The sequence below is a fragment of the Homalodisca vitripennis genome, unplaced genomic scaffold, assembly GCF_021130785.1.
Source record: "Homalodisca vitripennis isolate AUS2020 unplaced genomic scaffold, UT_GWSS_2.1 ScUCBcl_8713;HRSCAF=16933, whole genome shotgun sequence".
Taxonomy (NCBI): Eukaryota; Metazoa; Arthropoda; class Insecta; order Hemiptera; family Cicadellidae; genus Homalodisca; species Homalodisca vitripennis.
This window is the reverse complement of record NW_025784823.1, coordinates 3,588-15,345: the sequence shown is the minus strand read 5'-3', so window position 1 is coordinate 15,345 and position 11,758 is coordinate 3,588. Positions and strand designations below refer to the sequence as shown.

Here is an 11,758-nt window from a genome sequence, read left to right as displayed (position 1 = left end):
CATTTTATGAATCATTAACTTCTTGCAATGATTGTTTAGTACAAAATGTAATAAATTGTTACTAAACCTATAATTTGCTCAGATAATTTTAAATTTACTTTAAAAATAATCTTAAATAAAATCATTTCAGAAATACTGTAATGAATTCCTGGCTCTATAACTCGAGAAACACGCTATTTTACTGCAATCATGTCTTCAAAATGTTATTGATAATTAATTTCAGAGATTTGGAAGTACAGTCTTATAAAGGAAAGCACTGTACTTAAAAACTGTGTATCTGATATTTATTTCAGTAACATGTCAAGAGATCATCATATTGTTCTGTGTTGAGATTTATATGTGTAATAACATAAGACTTTGGAATATTTTGCTGCACATGTTCCATATTTGTAGGCACACCAAGCTGAAGAGGATGGTCTGGGAGACACAGCACTACTGCTGCAGACATACCTGGGTCTGGCCTGGACACTAGGTTGTGCCGCCTTCGGTGTGGTTGTAGTGCACAACTCCGTAGAATGTCGCATCGCCCGACAGTACCTGTGTCAAGCCGCAGTCTTCATGTGCGGTATATCCATACTGGCACTGACTGCAGTCCACGGCAACCGCCAGGGCTACATTCTCTTTGTCTGGATCTACGGCATCTTCTGTGGGGGCTATCATTACTCTCTCAAGATGTACACTTACGAGCGAGTCAGAGCTAGGAATTTTGCCAGAACATGGGGTTTCGTGCAGTGTTCACAAGCCATACCCATCGCCATAGGAGTGCCAATATCAGGTATTGCTCATTATATTGTGTTTTTTTACTAAACTAAAAAAACTCGATATTTAACTGTTCCAGTGTTACTAGATCTACTTGTCTAGTGCAAATTAAAGAGGCTCTCATTTGCTGCTTGTACAATTAATCATAGAATCACGTGTGTGCACATCAGTTACTGAGTAAACTGCATTCTCTTTCTTGTAGAAACCTCATTATCACTTTGATTACTAAATCGCAAATTGTCTAGTGTTGGCTTACACACCACACACTGTTACTGGAACCTTTGTTGGCTAACTATTCAGCCATTTTGAGAGCTAATTATACTGCTATTTCTGATATTATTTACTATCTTAAATAGCCAACTTAAAGCAATCACACGGCCTTTTCTTCATCCAAAACCTAATTTTAGCACTGAGATTTATTAGTTCATTTTAAATATGCATTAATTTCTTCACTATAATGTTCTAGGTTATATAAATGTGGGGTTGTGGAGGCAAGTCGGGGTACTACTTCAGCTCAACATGTGTCCTGGTGGGGAGCCTCTCCCTGTTCTTCATCGACCTGCACCGCCGCAGTCTGGCTCGCCACAAGCACGGAGATGGAGCAAGGCAACTCTGTGTTTCAGAATCCTGTCCACAACGACGGAGGTTATCCTTTGCTGCTGAGCCTGAGGAGCTAGTAGTGGTAAGGGTTCCATTGCTCCTATACCATATTACAATACCATGATTACATATTACCATACATTAATATTTTTTCATTTTATATCAATGTAAAAAAGAATAGCTCAAGAAATAGATATTTGTAAATACATTTCAGGATAATTATATACACTAGTTAATGAAAGTATTTGTGCAGGTGGAACCACCTTTACACCCCCAGACAGCCCCACCAGATAAGCCAGAGCTAACATGCATCTCAGAGGAGGGCATTGCAGACATGGATCTGCCTGACAATCTGTTAGACGACTTGGATTACATTGGAGACTGCATCACTTCCTGCAACAAGGTATAAAAATTGTATCAAGTACTATTAAATTACTTTCTGTATGTTTTCAATTTGTTTTGTGCTATAGTCCTAGTCCTTTGCACTCAGTTTATATATTTTAATAATATTGTACTCCTTAGAGCAAATCAACCAAATCTTTTATGTTTAAAATGTAAATTTTTCATGAATTCTAGCACCATTTTTCAGTTATAAAGAAGATCTTGTTACACATAACTTATAAATTCATATTTGGTGAATAAGAGTTATGTATTTAAATACTTATAAGTACATATAAAAATTAGTCCCATGTATACGTGCATGTTTTAAAATCTACCTTGCTTTTGAATCAACCATATATTAAACATTCCTATACTTCATTCTCTTCAAATTGCTGTCCAATAAAAAAGTTTCAGCTGTATTTGTAATTTTGAACAAAAATTATAATAACTGTCAACCATGAGAACTCGGAAAGTGAATTTTTCTTGTAGACAGCCATACAGTGAACTATTTGTTGTACTCCTTTATTTTACTGCATAACAACTCAAAGTATACAAAATACTGTACATACAAGCTGTTGTACGAGTATTGTTAAATTTTCTAGGTATTATTAAACCTTTCCTATATTACATCACAAAAAAATAATAAAAAACTCTGAAAAGGATTTCTTAAATATAATGGTGGAAGTGTGTTATGGAAAACACTTAATATTTCTGTACATGTGTTTTCCCTTTTTAATATAAAACAAACACATAAGATTTAAAATGTTTAAAAAGTGATGCTGTCTATTTTTCAGGTGGAGAACTATCTGATGCTGTCAGAATTTGAGAATAACTTAATAGCGGAGATGCCAGTGATCATGGACCGCAAGGGTAGGCGGTGGTCATTGGCACGGCAGGCAGAGGAGGAGCTGCCCCGCGGCGGCAAGTGGCGTCTTGTCTCTGGTCCCAACCGTCTCATCACAGTCATCGACGAAGCTTCCGTCTAGCAGTAACCCCTCACCAGAGCACACATGCTTCTCACAATGTCACCAATATTACATGGGTTTCCCTTCTAAATGATTTCTATTATTGTTGCTTTTCGATATTATTTATAAAAAGTCACTGATAATATTATTCATAAAAATCACTAAATAATTAATGCAGATCGAAATTTAAATATAGTTTTTTAATCAATGCAAAATACATAATATTAGACCTTTTTCAATTAAAAAAAATAGCTATCAATACAAATTAAAACTGATTAAATTGAACAATTATTTAGCTACATTGTTCCAGAACTATTTAAATAATATGTTAGGAAACAGTGAATAAGTGTACATACTAAACTTAGAAAACTATTGAACCTAAATGTTTAAAAGACATAAAACCTAAAATGTTCAAATATATACATTTTCAGTAAGTATTTTAGGATAATTGTTACAAAAAATTGCACTTAATTTTTGGATTTGTAAAAAATTTTGTAAGTTCATACACTAAAGAAATGAAACCAAAACTGACAGTGTGAATTAAACATTTAAGTGTAATACGTTTGAAAATACATAAGGTATTAAAAAAAGTACCTTTATGCTGGAAAAATATCTTATTATAATAGTAGGTTTTAATGATATGTTAACATTAAATGGAACATTTTTAAAGAAGTGATAACATAAATCACAGTTTTACATTGTATAGTCGGATACAATCCCAGATAACAACAGATTTCTATTTATAGTAGGCATACTATGCATTTAGTCAGTAGCATAACTTAAGTGGGGGATGAAGGGGATCAAACTCCTCCACTCAAAAGCCCTAACAATTTTTAAACTATACCTTTAACAGTAATCTAAACTTGTTTGAAATGCAGCAGTTAACCAAACAGTTAACTGCTGCTTGCTATTTTATATATTTATTTCATATTTCCCTGTGTGAGTCTTCAAACAGATTCATCTGCCCAGTCCAAAGTTAAGTCCTAGTTAGTACACTATCTACATCCTTCATTTTATTTAAGATTTACTTTTGTTTGTGGGATTTATATTATCTCTCCCACTACTGGGGTCATAAAATAACATTTCATATTGGAAAAGCTAATATATAATAAAACTACTATAACATTGTCAGATTATTTATATATTATTTTTTATGTTCTAATGTATTTTCAAGGGCTCAGTTTTTAAAATAAAAACTCCTATATGCAACCATAACTCGTAAAATATTAAAATATAACTGTCAGGTCTATAAACAAATAATGTCTTCATTGGATGTCCTGAGATTAAATCCATATAACTGAATAAAAGAAAACCATTGATTTGGTCATTTATAATTTCTAGTCGTCTAAAATCTATGTTTATTGAATCAGTTGATTATGTTTTGCATTGTTTAAAAATGTAATATTTTTTACAAGAAGCCATATTATTATGTTTACTGAGAAACTTTGTCTTGTTTTTCATCATGAAACCCAAAGACATAGTAATTACTTAGAGTGAAGGACAATATTGTACATAGTTTAGTATTTTAAACATTGTCAGAGCATGTGTTGTATCAGAATTCACTGCCATATTTCATCACCTATTAAGAGGATTTGAACTAGATGTCATGAGATATCTTTGTATTTCAAACTGTCTACTTAGAAATTCCCCTATGATAAAAAAAAACTATTTCCATAATTAAAAATGTTAGTTAAAAAATGCATAAAATTTTTGAGTAGTTGATTTATACAATAGGATAGGATCATGTTTCCAATATGATTGTATTACGTTTTTAATATCCAATTCAAAAATCTACTTAAACCTAAGCTTATGTATTTCAGTTTTACAACAGTGGTGCATAGAAACCAACCAGGACACGGGTTTGCCCGGTTTTTAAAGCTTGTTAACTATCAGAATTGAAATTGAATTTTTTCAAACAGTACGGGGACAGAATCCATTATTTCAATAGTTTTTTCCCTACATGCAGTATACAGTCAAGGTTATTCTTTTGTTTAGACAGGTTTAGTCTGATTGGCAGATTTAGTCTCAACTTTTGATTTTTATTTTACATTTGATTGAAGTGGAAACAATATTTTGCCCTACTTTGGGGTTACGTAGGTATATTTTGTATTTTTTCCAAGATGAATTAGAACACATCAATCAATCAACAAAACAATCAAAACTTATAATTTTGCAAACAATTTTAAGTAGTAGTATGCTGCCAATAAACGGATAATTGATAAATGTCTTACTTTGCAGTAATAAATTATTTAGTGTTTAAACAAATCCATTCATGTCATATATTGTTTAAATCAATCAGACAGGCTTCCTGTATCTTCTTCAGGTGTGCTCTTTGACCTCTGATGGTGGGAAGCAGGTGATTATATATAGGGTTGGCCTTGGCGGGGGAGGGATGAGACTGGTGAAAACCATAAATGTGAGGCTCACCAAAATACAGGATGGAATGTAGATCATGGAAGTAAATATGTTCTAAAATTTAACCAACAATTGGCAAAGATTGACTAATAATTAATAGCAATAGACTGTATATTATTAAATTTTAAAACAAGTCTCTATGATGTAGTTTTGTTTTTATGGCAAAGCAAAAAAAGGGACTATTACCCTCATTCATCACTCCTTTTTTTGATTTGGATCTTAAAAGATGTTGAATTTATAAATTATTAATGCTACAAATACAAGTTGTGACATTAACAGAAGGCACTTTGGAGAAACACATGGGATGAACAATTCTGCTTGTAATAACATAAAAACATTGTCTCCATCCTATGTAAGTGTTTGTTTATTTAAAAATAAGGCAATCGTTATGTATAGACGCATGATGCAAAAAAGTTTGTTGAATTGAAGCCAAGTATAAACAAAATTTTATATGCCTGTGACATTCACAGTCGTTTTAAGACATCAAAATGTATTTTCTTACTTAAGAGTTATAACAGAATTGTTAAATATCTTAGTTTCATGTTTGAGTATTGTTTTAAACAAAATTGTTTAATGATATTACACGGTTTGGCTTTGTGCTAATAGGAATTAGAAAAGAGAATCAATATATTCAATAGTTGAGTAATGGTTACAAATACATTTTTATTGGACAGTTGAAGCCTATGTTTCAATTAGATAAAAAGACCAAATATGTTTTGAACTAATCAAAAGTGTGCATTTTTATATAATTTACTCACGTACACGGTTTTACTCATTTACAGTAATTGATGGAATTAAATTATTAGTGGCTGGGGTTCAGCTCCTAATGACATAGGAAAGCAGAGAAGGACAATAAATTAAAACATTGATGTTATTTTTTCTGTTCTTTGATCACTTTTTAGTATTTTAAGTAAATCTCGTCATTATGTAAATCTACAAATGTGTAAGAGCACTCACTTTTGCTTGATTAAAATGTACCATGACAAATTACTTTAACATCTATTTATGGTACAACATAATCCTACTATACTTTAGGGTTTGTTTTTGTGAATGGTTAGTTATAATTTAATTTTGAGTGTTTAAAATTATTATATTTCTTGGAAAATTGGTATTTATTCTTTACTGTGAAACAAAAGAAATATAAACTCAAATATTAGTATTGTGCTGTTTTCATGCAGCAAAAAACCTTATTCCCAAGAAAGGAAAAATGGATACAAAAAGTATAAAAATAAAATACAATACTCATTCTCTTATAGTATTTAATTATATATGTAAGGATGTAAACGTATAATAAAAAAGAATTTTATGATATAATTCCTTTATTAAAACTCATGGGAATTTCTAAGACTCTTACCAGTTTGAAATACATTGTTACTTAAATCGTCCGTGGACAGATTGTTGTGATATGAGTGCATTAGCTTAAAAAGATAATAATAAAAAATAAAGTATTATGTAAGTTTCTATTTATATGTAATATACAATGTGTAGAATATCTAAAATGAAATGGAAAACAGGGAATCAGTAGTAAATGCCAATTCTCTGAATGTATAGTGTTATTGATACAAAGGAGTATGATTCATTTTGTGACATTACTATGATAAGTGGGAAGATACGTTTATATAAAGGAGCAATTTGTATATTTTGTAAAGAGTAACAAAGTTAACTGTAAGGTTAAGATTCGATTTAGAGAAGTAATCAGTTTCCGGTATTTATATAAAATTATAGCTTTTATTATACCAAATCAAGGCAAACCCTTCGACTACCAATACCTAATCAACTACTTTTATATTTTAACAAAAACTGTTAAAAATTTCACATTATTTCAAAATTTTATATTTTCAAGGGACAATATCTAACTTTGATATTTGTATAAAACAAACATTAATAATTAATAAAACAATTATTAGAATGTACTTCCTAAAGAAGGAAGTTCTTAATTTATATTTTTATAAAACAAAATGTAAGTTTTACACAATTTATTAGAGAAAAATTGTTTTTACGTGAAAACTATTTTTCACAGAACATAAAATAGGAGCTTATTGTGGCATTTTTGTTTTGGAAAAAAATTATTAATAACATGTTTATAATACATATTTTAATGTGTAAGTTAGCTAATCTAATGTTTCAAACAATATCTAATAAAGATCTCAGGTTCATATAGCTTACGGTAGCATGTGGGAGTAGTATACATTTGTTCAATTAATAAAATCTGGAAACGTTTAAAACCATTTAGAAGAGTGTGTTCTTATAAAACATCATAAATGTTGATATACCAATGTTATTTAGCTGCTCACTGGATAATGGTAGCACAAAGGGTTGAATTATGATGGTGTAGAACTCGTAGTATGCATATTTCATGAATATAAAATTATCTATAAATCCACATTCTTTATAGCTTTTTATATAAAGTCAAAATCTAAGTAAATTTAATACCAATTGCTCACAAAGTAGATTCTTGTTCCTAACAGAAAAATATTTGTTTGCTTAGTTACATTATGATAATTCAAGCTATACCCAAATTTACAGATTTTATTGTAACACCCATGATTATTATTATTATTGCTTTTAATTGTGTCATTTATATATTAAATACAAATACTTGATAATGCAATGAATATTTTCAGTGCACACCCATCTTCTGTTTGGGAAAACATTCAAAAAACTTTTTGTGTTTGCTGTTTGCTTTCCAAGCAGAACCAATTTCTCTCTGGAGAAGTATATTTTAATGTAGATTAAAACATTTATTGCCTAATTTAGAACAGATGTACCTTAAAACCCAAAAGTATAAATCATACATTTGTACTTTTATTTATCTCATTGTAATTGTTAAATTGATTTGAAAAACTTTCATCTCCAGTTTGGTTTATTAACACTTTGATTACCAAGCAGTTCAGTTGATATTGTGGACATGTTTATAAAGTCTGCCTGCTCCTTTAATACCTTCAATGTGGCTTCTATACTGAGGAATTATAGAACTCTAATGAGCAAGTGCGCCCTAAGGCTTCTGCCACAGTCAATGTGTTAAATACTATACAATCATTGGCATAGCTATAATGTATTCTGTAGTAAACACTTTCACATCCGAGTGGTCCTGAATACCACAACAAGGCACAACTAAGGACGTCTGGCACAGTCAACATGATAAACTGTGCTAGTGAACGTATTAATAATAAAATTTGTAAGATAGGTACATTGCGAGTATACCTATCTTAACCTCCAAAAACAAATGTATACATCCTTTATCTTTAATTTTAGAATTTCTGTTTTAGGTATTAATGCATTTCTAAATCATAGGTCGGGTGTAAGAATCAGAGCCACATAATCATTTGAAGAGGAAACTTTATTAAACCTTATTGGATGATTTATTTAATGTTGAGGACTGTCACATCTAAATATATTGGTTATTATAAAATTTAATAATACTATTTGTCAATTATATGGACTAAACATCAAATTCATTTAATTTTAATATTAATATAAGCGCTAACATTATATTAGAGCAAGTTTAAAATAAATGCTCATGAAAAAGTAATGAGTCCGTTTCATCTAGCACTGAATGGTAACAACCCATTTTCTGGAATCTGCTTTTGTGTTGACATTCGGTTGTACATTTTCATATTTTTCAGGTAAGTTAAAATAATAATGGTTGCATTTATTCATAAACCACTTTCTTAGTTACAAACAACAGGAATCAGTCTCAATATATTGATATTAGAATCAAATGTTTTTGCCATGGGCCCGTTTGTAATTTATATAAACTATAAATGTTTTGTTGTGGTAACTGCAATTCATTAAAGATTACTTATTGTGCTATTCTGATTTAATCACGAGGTGGCTAAAATTTAATTGAATTATTCATCTGTATAAAATTAACTTGTTGTTGATACACAAAAATACTTACCTCAATAATCAAAACATTTCTCATAATACTATCCTCAGTTACTGCTACATAAGCTCCTGTCATAAGGAAACTGTGTATTGCTCAAGACTGTTTTTCTACTGAATTGCTAATGTATTAATATGTAAATTAAAGCTTTGAAAATACAGTAGTTTATTATTTTTCCATAGTAGATAGCCATTTTTCAAAATAATATTTTATACAAGTCTATTTTGTACTTTTCGGCAGTTTGATATTACGTAGTACTGACACACCAGTATTTGCTAATTAATGTGTAGCAGATAATTACTATAATTAATGAAAATGTATGATCGCTTAGGTATCCTGGTTCCGTTTCAGTATGTCGTGCAAATGTGCAACGTGCAATTGTGCACACAGCAGTTCTCTCCACTGTTGTAATCCTGGTTACTATGCTCGGCGTTAGATAGTCATAGTTCTAAGTAATCAACACAAAAATAATTTTATAATGTGCATACTTACAGACCAGTGTCTTAGTATTTATTCATAGAATTTATTAAACAATCTTATTATATTGTTCTAGTATGTAAGGATGTACGATCTATATTATTTTTGGTACTGTTAGAATTTTCACACAAAATAATTGTGTGTCAAGACTGCTGTGGACAGAGTGGTTTCACTCATTATCATTGTTGAGTTATTTATTTCACCTACATTCATGTTTTCATTGAGTTCAGTATTACTGTAAGTAGCTGCAATGCAGTGTAACTTGTTAATTATATAGTGCTTTTTATGGCAGCATTTTAAAATTGTTATTAGTTTTTATATCAGTTTTAAAGCGCGAAGAGCACATGTTGAATCTTCTGCCAGTTTATACATTAAATGTGTCATTAAAAACTTGTATAATCATAAAAAATAGTGTTGAATGTTTCGACTTTTATTTCTTGACCTATTCCTTTTCTTAAACTCAGTGTAAAATACCTTTTTGCTTCTTGGACTAGACCAGGGGTAACCCAACCGTTTTTACCCAAGGGCCACATTGTAAACCCTTTATGGCCAAAGCGGGCCAACATCCCAGGGGATTTGGAACCCCAAACAAAACGTATTGCCCGGGGTTTGTTCCAGAAATCTTGTGCAAAATATGAGTTTAAGGTTATTTGGCCCTTTTTTCCTGATTATTGTAATTTCTTATTATTTATTAGTTGTTAGGTAAAGGTTTATAATGTTTTTAGGTTCTTTTAGTAGAAATAAAAATATAAACCCAGACTTTTGGATGTTTGCTCTAATTGTGAGGGAACAATAAAAAAGTCACCAATAAATTGAATACATTGATTTAAATTAATCCTACTAGGATACTAGGACATACAAATTACGTGGCGAGTGGTGACCTTGAGTTGGGTAGGGGTTACGTCGCCGCACCGCGCGCTGTGCCGTGCTTTAACAGCGCGCTTCTATTCACCAGTCGGCAGCCACCAACCGTAGTCAGTGAAACCTGTCTGCAACTACTTTACTTCTTTCAACACTCATAACTCCACCAAATGAATACGGCTCGTTCTACGTGAAATCGGCTGGAACTGCTTGGTTCTCAAAATTTGTATTTATTTAATATTTCAAATGCTTGTAAACAAATTTGGTTGTTTTGGCAACAAGGCGGGCCACATAAAACTGACTCGCGGGCCGGATTCGGCCCGCGGGCCGTAGGTTGGGCAGCCCTGGACTAGACTGTCAAATATTAAAATAAAATAAGGTGCTCTCCACAGTACCTCTGTGGAGAGCCATCTTCAGTCAACGATGTTAAATTGAAACTGCCAAAAATAAGTGTACAGGTAAGTTGAAGATTTTAAAAATAATTTGTAAGTATTTAGTTGTTTATTTATTTACGTTATTTTCATAGTTAATCAACTGCTTATTTTTGGCACTTTCGGTTTAACACCTATGGACTCTCCACAGTGACGCTGTAATATTTCAAGAAGATAATTGTAGCAGCAATGTTTCAACACTGGTATGGACTGGAAGACTTTGATGTTATTATTGCACAGCACGTAACCCTAAGAACTAACAAGGTATACTTACTTTCTGAACATTTCAGTTTGGCTTGGAAATATGGTACAACTGTCCACACAGTGTTAGAGAAACACATGACTTTATTACATGTTTATTACTGCAACATAGAGAAGAATAACATCATGTATATTCCTAATTCTTCAACCCCCTTGTAATTCTTGTTATTATGCGAGGTCTGGTAAAATGTCATGAGCAAGGTTTGATGTGTATGGCATGTGATGGAGAGTCAGATCTACGCATTTAACAATGTTTTGATATTTACCAAAAAAAGATTGTAAACTGTGAAGGTTACATGAAGGAGAGTGTGTTTCTCCTTTGTAAAATGTATTGTCTTTTATAATAAAACTGTTCAAACGATATTTTGTACTTGTATTTTTTACTGTTTGAATTGAACACGTTACAGTGTTCTATTGTGCACTCTGGCATTAGGCACTATGCTTGTGACCACTGTCTGAACAGTTTTGTTCTGTAGAGACAGAACTGTGTACATATCAAATCATTTGGTGATCATGTGATATAGCTAGTAAGTTATTATTACATTGTGTCTTGTCAAAAATGCAGGCAACCGTCCGGACAGTTCATCAATTACTTACACATAAAAAACTAAACATTATCGGTTACAATGATATAGTTTTAATATCGTGAACCAAAATAACAATAAATAAACGAAAATCGTAGTTTCAAATACTGTATATCAGGAAAGTCTACATTATTAGCC

At 31.4% G+C, this 11,758-nt stretch overlaps 1 protein-coding gene across 1 annotated transcript; it reads left to right on the top strand.

Annotated features, from left to right (window-relative positions):
• Positions 1–393: 393 nt before the first annotated feature.
• LOC124374487 (monocarboxylate transporter 10-like) lies at positions 394–3,340 on the top strand (the record flags this gene model as incomplete). Its single annotated transcript, XM_046832694.1, is given in 5 exon segments — positions 394–775; positions 1,226–1,245; positions 1,247–1,441; positions 1,613–1,762; positions 2,535–3,340. Coding segments are annotated over 5 exon segments (939 nt in total), but the record flags the coding sequence as incomplete, so codon positions are not given.
• Between the last annotated feature and the right edge of the window lie 8,418 nt (positions 3,341–11,758).